Raw genomic sequence first — 20,892 nt, forward strand, 5'->3', positions numbered from 1 at the left:
AATACTCAACTACCATAGTGTTTTTAAAATTAGAATGGAACCTTCTCGAAGAACTCCAGATCGGCCAGAAGCAGTAGGTCGCAGATCCGCGCACGCGCTATGCCAGGCGTCCGCTTGTGTTCTTCCATCTGGTACGGGAAGTATGGCAGGCGCTCCAGGAACTCCATCTGATGAGATATGAATTCTATTGTAGTAGAAATAAGACTCAGTTTGCAATTAATCCGCGCACGCGCTATCCCGGGCGTCCGTTAAAGCCCTTCCATCTGGTACGGGAAGTATGGCAGGCGTTTCAGGAACTCCAGCTGATGAGATATGAATTCTATTACGGTTGAAATAAGGTTTGGATTGGCGCTTGGAGTTTATTATTCTGTTGGCTGATTTGGTTATGCTACCCAGACTTAGTGTGGATCTCAGAAATTAGGAATTTGACCGAAATCATCTTTAGGTCTGTCAAAATTTTCACAAATTAATGTAGGTAGGTACCTACCCTTTTTTTGCTAGCCTAGATATTTATAATAGCTTAAAGCTTTATCTCAGAACCAAGATAAGCCTAGTGAATAGTGGGTCAATTTCCCAAACACATTTTTTGAGCGGCGTAGCTGAAAATCATATGTTTTTTATGACATAGAACTTTGATTTTTTTTTACACGAAAATATACAGAGGTTCCATTTTGAGGACAACATTATTAATGAATATTTTCTTTTACAAATTCGACAAAAAATAATTGAACTAAGCGTTTCTAATTTTGGTGCAGTGTCCACATCCTTAATTTCTTACAATATGTATTTTTTTAGCTGAAGATCAAAACAGAACTTAGGGAAAAAGTATATTTTTGGATTATACAATCTATCTATTATCTAAGATTACCAAATTAAGCAAGTTTCCCAAATAACTGTGATTAACACCTTTGCTGCGGCAGTAACTTTCTAATACTTTCCATTCCTTCGGTACAAGGTCAGTAAACCTGGTATTAAAACTTACATTGTGGCGGCACAAGGCTTAAAGACCTTGTAATATTTAAGATATATTAATTTTATTTTTGGCTTCATGTTAATAGATATCGTGTTTTTTTTCTTTGAATATTAATAATAATGCATTTATTGACATACACCTGAAGGCGTTCGTGAATAACTTGTTTAGTATAAAAATTATAGCTATATTCAAAATACAAGGCTTATGCACCCTGTGCCGCACTGAAGTAGGGAAGTCTGGTGGGTATTCTAGGGATGTGAAATACAAATATCGATAGTTTAAATTAAGTTTTAATAAAAATTTAAAAAAGTAACAAGCAAAGTTGTTTTAATAATTTAGTCTAAATATTTTACAAATAAGACATACGTGCATAAATACTTAAATAAGCTATATTTAAAGAAAACATATTATTTAATAACATTTAGTTACAACTTCAAATGTTTGTCACGAAAATCATTACTTAAATTAGCAATAAATCGTGTAGCAAATTAAATTATAATCAATTTTCAGTTTTTATTTTGTTTGTTTCTCTTGACGCCATGTCGACATGTGCGTTTCTTACGAATGCGAGGCAACACTGGCTGCACGAAGCTAGAGTGGGGTGCGGTACCAGGTGCGCAGGGTACAAGGTGCTTCGACCTGGTTTCGCATTGTGAAGACATTTTATTACTTCCGTGCGGTACCAGGTCTAAAAACCTGGTATTAAGGTAGGTACATCATTACATTCTATTTTAAGAATACATCATAGATATATATTCATCACTTTCCTACACCGGACCCAATTGAAGTTATGCCTTTCGCACGACAAGGAAGACTATAATTTTCTTAGCCGCACGGTAAGCGAGACGTACACAAGGTCTATAGACCTGGTTTCGCACTCAACGTGTTAAGTCACGTCCTTAAGTTTTGTCCGCGAAAAATTTATGATTTTGGTGTCAATAATGAAATAGCTCGTCAGTTTCTTTAAAGATCAAACAGGATTTAAACACTCCCATCATTCGTTAGGTTTAGTACCGCCCCCGCGAGCAGTCACGGCAGACGGGTGCAAGACCTCTGCGTCTTCCCGCTAAAAACGTAAATGTGTTGTTTTTTTTTAAACGGACAACAATTCTGCAATTTTGGTGTCTTTTTGTATAAGATTTCTAAGCTATTCTTTTTAGTTGAATTCCTCGTATAATGTAAAGGAACTGTTTTCATACCATGTGTTAAAATGTTATTGTTATATTTAAAACAGATTTCATATAATTTAGCTTTTTCAACGAGAATCTAATTTTGGTGAGTCAATTTTGGTGTTTTTGGTGGTGCACCAAAGCATTTTTAACCGACTTAACTCCGTCAATTGTGAACCGATTTTCAAAATTCTTTTTTTGTTCTATAGGGTACACTTATGTGGTGGTCCCATTGTCACCAAGTCAGGATCTGATGATGGGATCCTAGGGAAATCGAGAGTAAACCTCAAATTTTGTAGGAATGCAATACGTTTTCTAAAGTTATTCAAGTAGTCATCATCTAATGTTGATGAGGTGATGATGGAAGGTAAAACTCCTTAACGCTTAGGAGTTGGAAGATAATTCTTTAAATATTTTAGGTAGGTATGTACATACAGTTGTATTATTTCAGGTATTTAAGATGAGCTGATGATGAAAGGTCAAACAACATAAGTTAGGAGTTAGATGATACTCAATACTCATTTGTTGATACACACATTGACACATGATACATTGATACTTTTTAGTTGCCGATATTTAAAGTAGGGAGCCTGTATTTTGCTAGGAAGATTATTTACACTTGGATTGTGATTAAGACTATAATTTTCCATTACAAAATGGAAAATTATAGTCTTAATCACATTAAACATAGGTACTGTCCCTCTTCAGTGACAATAACAAGGACTAATCAACTAAAAAGCATGAAAAAAAATAATTTTAACAAAAAAATTAAAACCGACGCTAACAATCACTTAAAAGTAGAAAATAAGTACGTTGTTATTTATTTATTAGGACAATATACCATGATTAATATTTTTGGAGTCGGTGCTGGTAAATTTAAAACCATTTCTTGAGCTTGGCACTAAGATATAACCGACTGACAGCATATTTTCTAATTTTGGTGCTTTAATATAAATTTTGGTGTTCTCTTAATTTTGGTGTAAGGAAAATCTAAAAAACTACTGGACAAAATTTAATGTCTTAATCATTTTAGAAACAGTATAAGTTTCCAATAAATTTGATCTATAATTAAAGAATAAAAATACACAAATAACAATTTCCACCAAAATTAGGCAAAAATATGCACTTGTTGAAATTCACCCTAGTGCTGACTCTTTCTTAGTTTTAAGTGCACAGTATGTAGGTACCTAGTAAGTAGGTAAGTACTTATCTCAAGTTTTATTCTGATAGATAAATGCCACAGAATAAGTAATAGTACAGGTACAGAAGGATTACTCCGCAAGATGATTTAAATAAATGCGAGTCTTGCTACGACGCGATACAGTGGAATTCAGCTCGCACAGCACTACGTACCTACAATTTTATTCACCTACAAGTTTTGTCTCTTTCTATCGCGTGCCTCTGAACTCTTCTTACGCTGTTAGGGTTGCTGTCTAGTGAAAAAATAATTAATCTACTTATATGTCATGAGGTACGTATGTAGGTAAGTACGCATTCATTATGGAAAACCTTGGGAGAGGCCTTTGTCCAGCAGTGGACGTCATTTAGCTGAAACGAACGAACGCATTCTTAGCAGTAGTCATGGTAGGTTAGGTTCCTATACTATCCTAAGAATTATTGATTACCTACATGGCCAACATACTTTTCAGCATCTTTGGGAAGCGAAAAAAAAGATAAATAAAATCCGGTAGATTTCTTTTCGAATTTAAACACCCGAACGCCGCACACTATTTCTTTCTCTTTATGTCCATTTTTAAATAATACTTCGATCATAGAATTAGGTACTACAACGCACGCCAGCGTCCTGACAGCGAGTGACACTCGACTGATATAATACCCGCCGGCGGCGGGGCGCTTCGCTGTAGGTAATTATCGGATGTACCGCGCGGAGTGAGCCAGGCCTGTAAATGCTTTAGCTGGAGCATTTTAGTATTATAGAGTGATATTATAATATTTATGATAATTATTATGTAATGTTACAGAGTGACGATTTTAGACTGTAGGTTTTGCTATTGACGCAATTTTCCCTTTTTCGGAATGCACAAGAATCTGTTTCCACTATCGTACATCTTTTATCTATTCGATTAATGTAAAATAATGATCAAATTATGGAGATCAAATGCCATAAATCTTTTTGATATCTTTATCTATTAAAGCGTCAGTACAAGATAGATAACAATCATTAAGTACGTAGTTACATAATAAATATTATAGGTACCTACTCCTCATATAATAATTATTAAATTTACTTAAAAGACGGTAAAAAAATAACGTAAGTCTGCGCAGACTTTCAAGTATTTATTTTAAACCTTTTAATTCGAAACGAATACCTATACTTTTACATTTTTTTTTTCCATTTATTTGGGACAAAAAACAGTCTTACAATGGGTCTTAGTCTAGAATTGCACTTATCTACTTATCTAAACTATTGTATGACCAACAGCAATGTCCACATATTACATTATAAATATTTTATTGAGAGCTTAGGTTTAGGGTAATTAACCTCCTGGGGCCTGGCGTCATATATTTATTACATAAAACAAAAAAATATAAATCAACGCTATCTGTTGAAATTTACCAGAACTTTTACGTTAGTTAGTTAGATGGTGCATCTGTCCATCATTCTTAGCTGTGATTGGCTAGTGAAGTGACATTTATATTTTTTTATCTTTAATTGAACTAGCGACGGGGCCGCGACCGGGAACAAGTGGTTAGTAATAATGAAATTTTTACTAAAATATAAACGATTTCTATAAGCCTTTGTTTTTGTTCGTTTTGGGATTTGAACTGTTTTATTATCTGAGTATCACTGATTGTGGAAATACGTATGAAAACTACGAAAACCATGGTGAAATCTGAATGTCATACAGGTATTACATGAGGTCCCAATTACTAGTGTAAACTGACAGAGTCCAGTGTAATACCTGTATGACATTATACATTTTCTATTAAATAGCATACAATCTGATATAATTTTCTTATTTGTTTAGGTAGATATATGCGAATATAACATAATAGAACACTCAAAAATCGATTTTACTGGTAAAGTTGGCCCAGAAGTATTATCAACACCTCAAGTCACTTTGATTTTTTTTATGAAATTAAAATAATTTCATAAGGCACTTAATCAAATTGTTTTTTTATTTATTTTATTGCTATTGACCTTATCTACATCATTTAATGTTAATTACACATTGGTGTGATGCATTTTTTTATCACGAGGATTTTTTAATTTGAGTCGTCCAAATGAAATGCAATAAAATTTTGAAATACTATTAAAAAAAAAATAGAGATGCAATGTTATTGCCCAAACATGACATAAAACTTGATAAAGAATCTATCTAGCTACATTTTAACGAAAAGGTACTTAAAAAATATCAATAGTTGCATCCACTGCATAGAAAGAAGTAAGTACAGGCAGAAAAAAATTTAAAAATATAGCAAAAAAAATTTTGGCATCTCAATATATTTCAAAAATCGATTCAAATTCGTTGTAGATTGTCAAGAAACTTAACTAGGAATTACTTTTGTGCAATTTATTACGGGACATTCTGTACATGAAATAAAAAAGTCGTTGACATTGGGAACCGATGTCGTAAATATATGACATTGAGAAAATTGCCGTTTTCCAGATAAATTTTTTTATTTTATTTTTATGATAATTATGTCAATTATTAATACTATTTGGATAGTTTTCATATGAATTCACGACAAAAATAATTCCCGGGCCCCAGGAGGATAAGTTTATACATCATTTCTTAAAAGTTATAAAGTAAGCAACCAAGTAGGTATACAATTCAAACAATACCGCGCACAAAGCGCAGCAGCCAGTCATCAGTGTAATTTAAAAACAAAACAAAAAATGAAAAACAAAAACCATAAGAATAAAATTAAGCTCAGCAATTAAACAGACCGTGCCATAAGGGTCCGCTCAACTGCTAAGCTGTAACAGGATTTCCTTCTTGAATTTACTAAGTTTGACGTTAAATAAGTCGATAAGGTTAAATTTACTATTATAGATCATGAACAATCTGTTAAAGGGTGATCGTTTGCCAGCATCGGTGCGATATTTCTTGATTGCAAACGTCTCAGTTGGCCGACAAGAACGAACAGAGGCTTTTCTTGGTACTGAGAAGCTCAGTTTATTCATTAGTTCACAGCTGTCATACTTATTATGACATAAGTCATATAATACAACCATATCCAACATTATTCGTCTATCTATTAGTTTTATTAATTTATATTTTTGTAACAATTGGTCATATTTTGAATAATCATGATAACACCTGTAATTAACACATCGCAAGAATTTCTTTTGTACATTTTCAATTGCATTACAATATTTCTGATACACAGGGCTCCAAATTGGTACAGCATATTCTAATTGACTTCTAATGAGAGATTTATATAAATGTAAAAAGGTTCTAGGAGATTTAAAATGTTCACTGGCACGGACCACAAAACCAAACATTTTAAAAGCTTTGTTTATAATACCGTCTATATGTCTGTCTAAATGTAGCTTCGAATCTAGTAATACGCCCAGGTCTCTTATGCAATCCACTTTTTCTAAAACAATATTACCTAATTTGTATGGAAAGACACTTATGTTCTTTTTCTTCGTAAATGTAATCGACTTACATTTGTTAATACTTAGACTCAATTTGTTAACATCACAGTATCTGGTGAATGTATCCAGTTCATTTTGAAAGCGTATGTGGTCAGAATAACTAGTGATGGTGTTGTAAATTTTTAAATCATCAGCGTACAGGGAGAATTTACAAAAAGAGAAGCATTTATTAATGTCGTTAATAAAGAGCACGAAGAGCAGTGGACCAAGAACAGAGCCCTGGGGTACACCAGAAGTGACTGCGACTGTATCTGATTCAAAACCACGAATAACCACTTTTTGAGTACGATTACTAATATACGACTTAAACCATCGCCACAGGTTCCCTCGTATACCATTAAACGCTATCTTCTCTAGCAGTATCTTATGGTCTACTCGATCAAACGCCTTCCTGAAATCTGTATATATACAGTCCGTTTGTTTATTTTCATCAATTGCATCAAATAGTTGAGAGGTAAAAGCAAGTAAATTAGTAACAGTTGACCTCCTGCGGACAAAGCCATGCTGCTGGGGCAATATATTGTGATGAAGTTTCGGATACAATTCATTACGCACTAATTTTTCGAAAATTTTAGACATTATTGGCAGGATTGAGATCGGCCTATAATTTTCCACATCCTGCTTACAGCCATTTTTAAATACCGGAACAATTCTAGCTGACTTCCATATTCAAAGCCGAGTACCTATTAGCGCTTGCTTTACTAATTTACTTTGTTTTAATAACTTTTTTAAAAATAGCCATGATTTAATTTTGAGTTAATGTCCTAGTTAATGAGGTAGGATGACTGTATTTACTTAACGGTCAATTAAGTACGCGTTAAGTTTGCATTAATTATCCATTAATACCGAGGTCCAAATGATGTCAGTGTTCAATACAGGTACCTAAATATGAACACAGAAAACTGTAAATCACATAACCACAGAAAACTGACAAAATGTTAATTTAATTAGTTAATTACTAAGGCTAGGTTGCACCATCTTACTTTAACTTTCACAAACGTCAAAAATCTGTCACACTCCATACAAAAAGCACCGGTTATCGTTAAAGTTTAACGTTAGGTGGTGCAACTCAGCCTTAAATCAGTAATTCTACATTCGGTTTCATTGACTCTACTGTAACCTTATCAAAAATTGTGATAATGGTCTAGCAACCAGACTAGTTTTTAATCTGGAGCATCCTTCAAAAATCTAAGACGAAGACAAGAATTACAAGATTTATGACCGTCTTTGAGGCGCCATCATAGCGCCGTCCTACCAAAAGTCCCTAAAATCCCCATTTCCACCTTTTGTGGTATGTTCACATACCTATTTGTTTCAGTAGCAAAGGTTTACTCATTCATCCTTTATTAGTGTTGCTATCTGATCTTCTTTTTTATTTACCCCGCCCTGTCACTCATACGTTTTCCCAGTAGCAAAGGTACATAAACTTTCATTCAACCTGTTGCTACATGATTTTCTTTTTTTTAACCTTCTTATTTGCTCCAGTCCTACTGGAAAGGCATAAACTGTCATTCCACCTGCAAAATTGGTGTTTGCTGCCTGATTTTCTTTTTTCCTTTACACACATTTATTATTTGCTCCAGTAGCAAAGGCATAGAGCCTTTAAAAGGTGTTGCTAGCTGATCTTTTTTTCTACCCCGCAACATCACTTACTCACGTATTAGCTCCAGTAGCAAAGGTATACATCATACAGCTTGTAAATTGTGTTTGCCTGATTTTCTTTTTTACTTATTTTCTCGAGTCCAGTAGCAAAGGCATTTATCATTCAGCCTATAAAGGTGTTGCCAACTTCACCTGATCACCTGAGCATTGTCGCGGCGCAGGCGCGGGCCGGCCATGTGGTCGTTCTCGAAAGCGCCGAAGAACTTCGTTGGGTCGTCCTTGCCGTACGGGTCAGCGTGGAGAGTCCGGTTACCTGAGGACAACGAAGCATGTAGAGATCTTAACAAGGATTGTTCTAAGGAATCACCAAGGCGGAGCAGAGCGGAGAAGTGTCGGACGAACACGAAGGAATCTATACTAGTCTATACTAATATTATAAATGCGAAAGTAACTCTGTCTGTCCGTTTGTCTCGCTTTCACGCCTAAACCACTGAACCGATTTGGCATATAGATAGTTTGAGTCCCGAGATAGGTATAGGATAGTTCCCGACATAAGATAGTTTTTATCCTGGTTTTTGAAACAGGGACGCGCGCGATAATGTTTTTCTGTGACAGACAAAATTAAACGCGGGCGAAGCCGCGGGCGGAAGCTAGTTTTTCTATAAAATTTGACAGCGACTTTAGTGTGGTGCGGAGTAGAGCTGTGCGGAGCAGAGAAAAATGTGGGAATATGAAATCTGATTGGATTCAAAACACTTCTCCGCTCTGCTCCGCCTTGGTGGAAACCGGGTCTAACATTCGTGACAATTCTAAATTTCCAAATCGCAAAGTAACTGCACACGAAAAAGCGGTGGAACAAAGATATTTCGGAAATCTAACTGTCACATTTGTGACTTTGGCAGCGCCTGTAGAGAATGTAGCGTGCTGAAGCGAAAGCTTGCCTTAGCTTCGAAATTAGTCGCTGAAAAGTAGATGGCGTTCGTATATTACGACATGATAAATAAATTAAAAAAAATATCGATACCTTCAGGTTCAATTGTCGTATAAACCAAAACCCTACTTTTCAGGAGAGCCAAAAAACGTTTTTTTTTTTTATAAAAAAATCGTAACTTTTTTATTTGAGAAGTTATAAAAAAATGACCAAGAGAAAACATTTTTCAATTCTTGCGATGAAAAAGTCTAGATATTTAAAAAATGGGTATCTTCAGTAGTTTTAAAGTTAGCTTGGAGTTACGTCCTTAAAAAAGGCACTCGGTGGTTTATACGACCCATTATATTGGACCTAAAAATAACTCTTTACGTCGTATTTGATTTTTTAGTAAACACGAGACTGAAATTGATGGCTTAAAGACCATTAGATGTATTTTTTTTGGTTTATATACCCATTGATAAAGTGATTTATTCAAATGTATTATTAAAACTATACATGTAAATAATGTATTGTTTACTATTTCCAGGCTTTTGTTGTTTGGAGAATTTGCACAAAGATATTTAACAGTGTAAAAACTATATTTGGTTGAGGTTGAAATAATAAATTTGCTTGCATACGAAAAATAACAATTTTTTTTACAGTTTTGCAGGAAAATTATGGCAAAACAAATAATTTTAAACAAAACTAATCACCATAAATTTTGAACAAAAAAATAAAATTACAGCAAAACATTAAGACAGCTTTCCTGGTTCTCTGCTGACGCATATTGAATTCGTTTGGTTATGATAAATTTTGCATAAAGAGAAGAGCCCCAGTATGCTCAGGAGAAGGATTTGTAATTTTTTGAGAATTTTTCTAAGGAATTTATATCTTTACAAGAAACCCCAATTTAAATTACAGCTAAAAGTAAAGGCTAGATGACAAAATTTCAATTATTTGTCCGTCAGACAGATAATTAGAAAATATTAGACTCATTTTTTTTATTTTCTTTCATAATTAAATAATAACAGTGCTACATCGAGTTGAAATGGCGCGATACGTCACGCTAGAGTAGAATTTTTACTCAAAAGTGACGTCACGCGACATTTCAACTCCATATAACACTGTAATTATTCGATTATGGAAAAAAAATATGAGTAATATTTTCTAATTATCTGTCTGACGGACTAAATAGAATTTCGATTTCATTACCTAGTCATCATCCCTAATAGTACTTGTAAAGTAATAAATTATTACAGAGCATATCAAAAGGGTATAAATAGCCTTCATGAGCACACTATGGCTTGTTTTCTTTGTTTAAAAGTCTTGAATTCATCACATTTAGTCGAGATCAAATTCATGAATGTACTGGACCTGGAAAGCAACCTTATATCCTACAACCCAACCTACCTATCTAGTTATTATCTTTAAAAGTAGAAACAATCAACTTAATTTAACTTTTTAATTAAGAAAAACTTACTTACTGTCAATAAATACATATGTGATGCAATAAACAAATGAATATGAATATGAAACAGATAATTACCATATTGAATACGTGGACTTACGACGTTGGATCCAAATATCTGGCCATATGTCTTTGGGCGTAAAAACCATTTTCAATTACGAGAGAGTTTTACATCCTGGCTTAAAAAAATGTATGGTTGATACATCTTAGCAAAAATACCAAATACAAGCATTCGGTTTTTACATCGTTTATAAGGTATTTATTTATCTTTTAGGCTATAGTTTTTTGGGGCGTATAAACATTTTTTTAGCGAATTTCAATATATCGAATATACAGCTCGATAGAGAAAAAAATTCTGATTAAAATGGTATATATAACTCAATTTGGCCAAAATGGTTTATACGACAATTGAACCTGAAGGTGTCGATATAATTAGCTCGGCGCGGATAGAGGCTTCCTTTGCGCTTCCAGAAATTATTTCCCTCAGCCCTATTCACTCTACCTTGCATTAAGTCACTCACATTTCAGTGGACTTTAAGGTTGATTGTTCAAACGCTGAAATACGTATAATCCTTATTGACGAAGTAAATAAAAGTTATTCAGGGAACGTTACTCATTATGTGAGTAATAATATTCCAACACAGCTGATTGCACAAATCTATTGTCTTCCTTCTTACTTATTTACTGAAAGAAAACAAAAAAAGGAATCTACCGTCATATCCGGTACACTTAGGTAACTCATATTGCTTTCAAGTTGGGATATAATACAGGGTATTGTTTAAAACGCGTGGGCTAACAGTAACTATGTAGGTAGTATAGAAAGAAAGAAAGAAAGAAAGAAAAAATTTATTCAGTATCATCGACAATAAACTTACAATACCTATAGGTACCTATAAGTACCTATACTACCTACATAGTTACTGTTATAATTAAGAGTTATGAACTAAAATGTCAGATAGGCTGCTGACATGGCTCAATTGGACAGAAGCTGCCTTCCAAACCTTCCAGAACTTCTAAAGCACTGAATCATACTTTATACGGGTGAATATCAACAAACTCGTTTTTTGCCTAATTCCGGTGGCGAATTTTAATTTCCACTTTCCAAAACTTTTTTGTGGCAGAAATAATAGTAAATAACTTGTATTATTCAATGATATGGTAGAGATCAAAATATTATTAATACTTCTCGAGATATGTCAATTTGAAATTATCAAGAGCCACCGAAATTGTATTTGAGCCACCGGAATTAAGAACCAATCCACCGAAATTTATTTATACAGCGGACTTCGGAATGTTACGGATGATTGTCTCAAAATACTTATTTATTTGTAATCAATTAAGTATTATTATCCAGTAAAGATGTTTATAATTAAAAACAATATTCAGGCCTGTGTTGTGACCCTAAAAAAGCATCAAATCTTCCCACGTGAGTCGTAATAGCCGACTAAGGAATCAAAATACTGGAGGGTGGGCTGCAGCATCTTTCCGGGTATTATACTACCATACTGGAACTACCAACCAGCCTGCTAAGCATGGTGATAACGGCAAAATCCCTCCATAGAGAACAAATCCAAAACTTTCTGGCTCTAGCCGCCAACACCCCGTTATTCTAGAGTCATCACAAAGACATCATAGTTACATGACCCTCAAACCCAGAAACCAACTCTAGTCCCGGGAGGGCGACCAACTGCCCCAGGTTGGTGTTAGGTTTATCTTCCATAAGTAAAAATATTGGTCCAGGCTAGCCAAGTTTTCATGATGGTATCATACCTATCCTATACTCAGAATTACGCAACTAATTATTCGCTAAAGACCATGCGAACTGGAGATTAAGTATAAAGATATTTCTAGATCTATACCAGCTAGGTACTGAACTAACACATTACATATTTGTGACAGGGTAATTTAACGGAAAACTATGCAAACCTAGCGACAATGAGCTAGATGAAAGTAGTACAATTAAGAAACGGAGGACTAAATCTAGCCAGCCTCATAGAGAGAGAAGGCCTAGCAAAAGATGCCAGAACTGTAAAAGCGTACTGAGCTGCACCCTAATAGTACAGCAAAAATCAAAATGTAGTAATCATTTTTAGACGAACAGGCAATTTAATCACATTTGCATTCTCCGATCACCACACAGCTTATGACCGCAGTCTATGAAGGAACACTATCTGCGGTTGCGATCCTCATCAGTGAGGGACCGAGGAAGAAGAAGAAGTCATCACCGAAATAGAAGAATGCCGAATAAAAGATGCTCAAAAGCTGTCGACTGATGAAGCCTAAGCCACGACCAGTGCTAATCCAGCTCCAAAGCCCCACGAATTTTCATCTCGAGTGGCAGAATAGATTGCAACCTACGAGACTAGGGAAATTTTAGCTGTTTCAGGACTATTCTCATCTGTTTTTAAGATTCTGCTTAGTATCGATGTATAAATAGCTATCCAAGTCCTCACGCTGATACAAAGTGTATTATAGAGACGATTTTTTTGTAATAAATCGAAAGTATGTATTTGCGAGGACCAAATTGAATATACCAACATGAATAACGAGGATAGCAGAACCATTTTGGTAAATGCTTAAGCTGCTAGGAGAGATTAAGAAGCACTACTAGTAATTAGGCTGCAGATCGAGATTATTCCGACACTTTAGCGAAGATATCCTAGACTTTAGCTTTGAGTGAGATTAGAATGCCCTATTAAAAACAACAAGGTATGTATCAGGAGATAATGAAATCACAACTGAGCTTATGAAATCAGATGGAATGCTAGTACTAAAGTTCTCTTAAATACCACTATGTTTATTGGTCGATAAACCAAAAAATAAGACATGGTGGTGGTGCTAGAGACTGGAATGGAATGGACGTTGGCGATGGTCCAGAGTCAGGTGAGGCAGCTTTTTCCTGAAACATCCAGTCTCCCAGACAACCTCATTTTCGATAAGACGTTTGTAATACTACGTACATATTTAATGCTGCGTCAAATTATGCAGAAGACTGAGGACTATAATCAGTCATTATTATTGGCCTTTTTGTACCTTCTTCGATTCGGTTAAGACCTGGGCTGTGCTACAGTCTCTTTAATGGCGTCAAATTGACTGTCGATACATGCAACTTCTGAAGTATTTGTATGAAAACTTCATCATATCAGCCCTCCCCCAAGATCAGAACTCGAAACTTATCTGATTGCTGCGAGGGTTCAGAGTTGGAGACACCATAATCTCTTAAAGTCTTCACTACCTCCCACTTAGAGGTTTTCAAGCTTCTGAGCTAGACCGAGCTCAGTATCAAGATACGGCGAGTACATCACACAACTTCGATTCACTGACGATATTGTAGTTATGACTGAGACCTTAGTAGACCTAGGTACAATGCTCCAGAGCCAATAAGACCAATTTCGGCAATAGATTCGCCACCGGAGCCACCGAAATTGCGCCACCGGAATTGAAAAACTGTTACAAAATTCAAATTATAAAGAAAACTATAATTCTGATCAATAATTTCTGTATGCAGATACAACAAAACACCAAACTTTAATCATGTTAAAGAATCGTTTAGCACCTAAGTATAGCCTGACCAGGAACATAAAAACCCTCGCCATGTTGCGGAAAACTAATGGTACTAATTTCTTTTAATGGCAACAGTAACTGAAAACTTCATTGACATGTCACCTTGCATGTCAGTCTATTGCTGTCAAAGTGTAAACAAACTTTATTTTAAATGTGCGCAATTGATTTTGTGAATTAAATTGCTAAAATCTTTTTAAAGTCGTGAAAGAAAAGTGGTTCACAATGTGTTAAAGTATTTGTCGAAGAGAAATACTAAGGGTTCGGACAATATTTTCATTGAATAATGTTTCCGACAAAGGTTGTCAAATTGACTGTCATGTTTATCGTATAGTACAGTCCACTATGAAAATTAGCTGTGGTTTGTTTCAACTACCTATTTTAAAATTTTCTGTCACTTTCTAAGTGTTGAATTTTATGGAATTGGGAAAGAAGTACCGAGTTTGAAGCGTTCATGACCAAACATTGCAGTTGAATATTCAAGTTCTGAATTTGATTATTGATGAATAATAAAATAAATCCTACTAGCTCGATTGATGGTTTCATTTAATTTATTTAAACCAGGTTACCTATAATAATATTTTTTGGTTAATTTATGAAAATATCAAATTAGCCCGTAATCCTGAATCCTGATACATAAAGTTAGCCTATTAATTTAACACAGGTACGACTGTACTCAGTGTTGCACTATCAAATGCGATTGACGCGCCTCTATGCCAGGGTTTTTATGTTCCTGGTCAGGCTATAAGTAGCTTTCACTCATACACTTGCCAGCGAAATTGAAAAATTTTGTATTCCTGTGCCGCTGATACTTATATTTACGGGTCTGCTGGAAAAACAATACCACAAGTCGCAAGTCTTTATAGCCCGATCAGGAGGACACAGTTGAGTGATGCAGGGAAGAAGAACTCTACGTCTCTCAAAGCTTCTTTGGAGAAGTAAGAGAGTGTCGAAATTGAGCCACTGTAATTGCTTTTTTTCGTGGGACAGTTTTGAAAGGCTATTTAAAACACTTAAAATATGAAATATCACATTTCTTTCATATCATTTGGAAGTCTTATTTAATGTATTTTATGGCTATACTATTTTTAAATTACTAGAATCCCCGAGAAAGAAGGAATAACACAATTTATGAGTAGAAATAGAGTTAGGACGCGCCACCGCTATTAGATTTTGGGTCTTTGAAAATTTTTTTAGTACATAAAATAACTACCTATTGTCCTGAAGACTTTGCTATCGTGTAAAACGCTGTATAAACTATATACAGAAAAAAAATCATCGCTCTAGTTACATTTCTCCCATCGATTCTCAGCTCCGCCGCGTAAAAAACGTGTTTGGGATATTCACCCATACCTACTATCTACCTATGTACCTAAGAATACAATTTAATACCCTGTCGCTTCTTCTTATTCGTCTAGGTAGTCGCTTCTTCTTATTTATCAGCTCCCTCGAAAAGGATTCCCTCGAAAGAAGAGTTCTCTCTCTCAAGACACCACATAAACATACTGGTTAACCTCTCCAATAAGCCTTACCTAAATGCAGCACTCCATAGAACTGGTGGTCCTCCCCAATGTATCCCTCCGCTGATCCCGCCGCAGGATCCTCCACCGGGAAACCGTACGCCATCGTGACGTCAGCCAGCGAGAAGGCTCGAATGACGTTGTCTTCTTCTGGTTCAGGGTCCAAGAAGAGTGCGGAGTGATGCGAGGTGAGAGGCGATGTGCCTGAAAGAATTCATTTGTTGAATTATAGTCATTCCATTTCGCGAACACACCATCGTGCATCATGCAGCGTGGGAAGTCCACCTACAACATAGACCGACGACCTCATGGAGGTAGCAGGAACACGCTGGAACTGCCAATCGAGCGATATGAAAATCATTGGGGGAGGCCTGTGTTCAGTAGTGGACGTCCTGTGGCTGAAATGACGATGATGATGAATGAATAGGTACCTACACCATCACGGTTGATGGGAGAGTCATTGAACATCGAACCAGATCACAATTTATTCAGGGGCAGAGGTACCTCCTTCGGTTGGGGTTATGGCATAGTGTGCTGCAAGCTCATCTTCCAAGTGAATTACTTAAATGTATTAAAAATATTAAATTTTGCAAAATTGAAGTAATGTAGTTTGTTATTTTTCTATCTTTAAGAGGTTTAACCTCGTAAGACCGAAGAGTAAATTGTGTCGACTTCTAAGTATCGCCGAATGTGCTTTCAGAAGAACGAATAATTTGAAGTAGTAAACGCCGAGCACTTCGAGTAAAAAAATTTCTATGTTAGAGATTTTCTTTTGCATTCATATTTTCAGGGGCCCTATATAAAAGTGCATAGAGCTTATTTTAGGTGAAAAATAATAAAAAAATGTTTTCTCTTAAAAGAACATTCGGTATTGCAGACTTTAAAAAGGAAAAGTAAATAAATTGTATTTTATACTTTAAAGTAAAACATAAATGAAACCTTCTTAATAAATTAATACTACATAAAGATACAATAACGATATTAATAAATGTAACTGAAAAGGAACAACGGTTTTAATTTTATTTAATGTTTCATAATTAGTACTTTTAAAAGTACTATCGGTTTTATAACATACACTAATGATAGGTTAAAATGTACAAGAAGTAAAGTGAATATTCATGTTAATTATAATATTTACTAAACTAAAAATCAGAACGTTCTTATGGTAAATTTTCTCAATCATATCATAATTTTAAAAGTCCAATACTCAATCCCATCTCAATAGAAAAAATATACAAAAATAAAACTTTCACCATCAAGACCGAATGTTCCTTGCAAAGAACTTTTATTTTCAAACGAAAAAAAATCTTACAAAACTACTTCAAATTGGGAAAAATAATTTTTTTGCTTGTTTAGCAGTATTTTAACTTAAATTATACTGGTCAGTTTTGCAATTAAACTACGTTTACGTGAAGAAAAAAAATTAATCGTACATCATGTCTTCTCGGACGAACCACCTTGTCAAAGAAAAATGATAATTTGACAGTGACATTTTGTTTTTTTTATATAAATAAGTTCGGATACCTGATTTTGAATACTTTAAGCCATAGACTATCACTCTTTTTTTTCGATAGGCGCGAATTTTCGAACTTAAATTTATCGCTAAAGTTTTAGTTCCTCTGAAGGCACATCCGGCGATACTTCGAAATCACCTCCGAAAATGTCTCGGCGTTACTGACTACAAAGTTTCAGTTCCTTCTGAGGCACATCCGGGCTTACGAGGTTAAAGTAGGTTTTAAATGTTTTGATTAATAGAGATAGCATCAAGCTGGGTTTAAAAGCGATATATTAACTAGCAACATAGTGAAAGCAAAATATCTGGCTATAAAGGCTATACGCCACATAACTTTTTACCTATAGCCTTCAGCTTCAAGCAAAGCAAGTGCTCCTCCTTCGAGAACTTGGCAGCGACCAACTTGTGGCCATACGCGCTGCAGATGGCGTGCCCCCTCTGCACGTGCCACTGGTCCACCACCCCTTCCACCAGCCCCAGGAGACAGACGCAGGCCAGGACAGCCGTGCTCATCTCAAATGGGCAACCCTACATCACTTGGAAAATTTCTAGAGGTCGAATTCTAGTCATAATTTGTCGAAGCACCAAAACACAAAATTGTGGTGTCACTGTCTAGTTTTTCTTTTTTCTTCTGTCATCATAAAGAAAACGAGTTTACGGTAAAAAGGTTTTCATTATAAAGCTAAAGGACGAGTTTTTTTTACACTCGGCGCCAAATAAATCGCACCTCCCGCGACAAACACTTTGAAGCGTAATATGCATCCCATACCAATATTGGTATCATTTTCAAGCCTAGTTCTAAACTTTATTTCATTAAAGGAAAGGTTGATACCCCGAAAATGTGTCTTTAGGAGGATCCAGTGTCTCTTTTTAAAACGACAGGTACTTAGTTACGCTCGAGCCAACTTTTATGGCTATAAAACTATTAAATTGGGATGAATCGCTATTGATCTGTTAAAGAGACACGTGACGTGAGATTATTATTTGGTTTTATATACGATGTTGCGGGTAACAAGCTTGTTAGTTCTAAGCAGAAATGATTTTATTGCAGAAATTGTAGGCGACTGGGTTAGCAAAAAGCGACGGTGCAGAGGATAAAATTAAAGTAAAATTACTGGCGCCGAGAGCAAGTTAAGCAGAAATATGTTTTGCTGTGTGTCTGACAGGCCGGTACTTAATTATAATCTTCAGCTATCAGCTCAAAGGGCTGCAGATCATCATATTACTATAAAAGTTGTGCATTTTACCAGTCCCTTGGATATTTTTCCAGGGATTGGTTAAATCATCACAGCAATCAAGAATGCGTTTTTTTTTTATAATCGTATACAATTATAATGCATTTTGCAGTCCGATGTTGAGTTTATCAAACACAAATACTTAATAATTCAAAGTTCGTTGATGTCTTTTTAATCGTATTTCAATAATTACCTTATTATTTATGTATCTAAGCCAAGAGCAAGAGCATAAGTGACTAGGTAATTGAAGTAGTTAAAAAATAAAATAAAATACTATTAAAAGGCTTCGTCGCGAAAAGGCTCTACCAATTCGAAAATAGCTTTAATTCGTGCAATTTATTTATAGCAAATCAAATGCAACCGTGTAAAGCCAGCATAATGGCCGACTCCCGGCGCTTGTCCCACAATAAAATTATACCCGGGATATAAATAGCCCAGGTTCGGAGAAGGTAGGGTGGTAATTACCGCACGTAACGCATGGATAAGGTGGGGTACTCACGGAAACACAATTTGATCGTGAACTCTGCGGCTTTGATGAAAATTAGGACTGCATTTGTGAGCGATTTTAGAGAAGGCTTTATTTAAGCTTTTTATTTGCCCAGAACGTTTGATCGTTCTATGATACGTATGCCTTCAATGCTTTGAGGTTGTATAATAAAATCACATGGCGGAACAACTAAAAAGGTCCTTCATTCGTGGCAATGGCACAAATATTTTGACTAAAATGTAGAGTTCGTGAAGTTAGGGCGTGTAGAGAGATCTAAAGTTTGACTCTACATGAGATATGGTTAAATTTTTCAGTTTCACAGTCCCGTCTTGGCGACATTTTACATGAAAATGTTTTGTTCTGTATTCTGAGGTGGGATAGTAATTCTTCTTTGGTTGAGTTGAGTTGGGTATCTGCTAAACTTAACCTATAAACGTGACTCTTTCTTTCTCAGATAAGCACCTTAATCTGTACTTACTCGCCGCGTGTCCGTACAAAATAAATTACCGTATGTCTCCACATAAGCTAGTTCGGGTGCGTCGACCGGCGCGGCAGTGATTATTCACCGCTCCGCGATTTATATGTAAACATGCATAATTGCAGCCGTGATTAACTTTACGACAATGTCGGGGCGAAATTAATTATAATAACGTAAGTGCGCCTATTAACGACCCCCCAAAATTTGTATTCTATTACCGCCCTATTTTTCTTTCTTTCATAAAAGACATAATAACAGGTTCCAGAAAACACGTTACTTAAAAAATATCTAGATATGTTTATTGACTATCAAAACGATTAAAGTTTGTGTTCGTAAATAACCAGTAAACGGAGTTATTTCACATTAAATGGGACGCGCCCGCAACGGTCGCACTTTTCATACTGACGCGCTCCCAGCTACTTAAGGTGCACCTTGTTATTAATTAGAGATTTTAACACATTTAAAATGAGTATACCAACATGTTTTTGCATAACAATATTAATTCGTACTTTAGTTTCCTTAATAAACCCTCAATATAGCCCTCTCGCTGTATTTTCGTGGCTTAAATACAATTTTAAATAAGGGCGGTAATAGAAACACTTTTCATAATTTGGTTTCTAATACCGACCCATGGCGTTGTTAGAATTTTGATTAAGTTTCTTATTTTAGTATTTATATCTTTAATTACGCATTTAACCTCCACTTTGTTGTCTTGATCGATTCATAAGAATATTTCACATAATTAAATCAATTAACGCCATACATTAATTGTCATAGGTTTGGCATAAAACTGCAATGAACATTAAAGAATATCTCTAATAATGTATGACAATAGATTTTATAAAAACCTGTTAAATTCTAATTAGTACTTATTTGATATAAAATAAAACCTAATAGAAATGATACTTCACTGATCACGTCTTCATTAAAGTAGATATTTTAGCTGGTTACTGTTTTTTTTTACGGTCGGTAATAGAATAAAGTAATGTTCATACTTAATTCTATTACCGCCTCATAACTATAACGCCACCTGCGAAGACTTATAAGCCTGTATTTTGTATATAACTAACATTTATGACATGACACCAAACCAATCATGCATTATCACAACTACTATGTAACTTTTTAAGATATTTTGGATTAATAAAAAAAAAAAAAATTATATAGACAGTGTCCAATTGTCCATAGTTTAAATTAAAATACACAATTACACACAATTAAAATCAAAAACATCAGTCAAAAACGAATTAAAAATTATAGTCAAATTAAAAATAAAATATTAAATGAAAATTATTTTTTATTAAAACTCAAATATAGTTTAAATAATGACCCCCTCTACTCACTAGAAG

General features: G+C 35.0%; 1 protein-coding gene across 1 annotated transcript; it reads right to left on the reverse strand.

The window, feature by feature from the left end:
• Positions 1 to 29: 29 nt before the first annotated feature.
• Positions 30 to 17,944, reverse strand: LOC135083048 (uncharacterized). The gene is made up of 4 exons (XM_063977812.1): positions 17,685 to 17,944; positions 15,843 to 16,034; positions 8,572 to 8,684; positions 30 to 167 (listed from the first exon to the last, which is right to left on the reverse strand). Exons 1-4 carry the CDS (start codon positions 17,854 to 17,856, stop codon positions 30 to 32), a joined length of 615 nt encoding a protein of 204 aa, XP_063833882.1. The 5' UTR covers positions 17,857 to 17,944.
• Between the last annotated feature and the right edge of the window lie 2,948 nt (positions 17,945 to 20,892).

The sequence above is a fragment of the Ostrinia nubilalis genome, chromosome 22, assembly GCF_963855985.1.
Source record: "Ostrinia nubilalis chromosome 22, ilOstNubi1.1, whole genome shotgun sequence".
In the NCBI taxonomy this organism is placed as follows: domain Eukaryota; kingdom Metazoa; phylum Arthropoda; class Insecta; order Lepidoptera; family Crambidae; genus Ostrinia; species Ostrinia nubilalis.

Excerpts from the sequence above, each read along its gene's own strand:
- LOC135083048 (XM_063977812.1), bottom strand. The coding sequence starts at position 17,856 with ATGAGCACGGCTGTCCTGGCCTGCGTCTGTCTCCTGGGGCTGGTGGAA. Across the intron at positions 16,035-17,684 it reads CTTGAAGCTGAAGGCTATAG|GCACATCGCCTCTCACCTCG; the intron begins GTAAAAAGTTAT and ends GAATTCTTTCAG. Across the intron at positions 168-8,571 it reads TGCGCCGCGACAATGCTCAG|ATGGAGTTCCTGGAGCGCCT; the intron begins GTGATCAGGTGA and ends ATATCTCATCAG.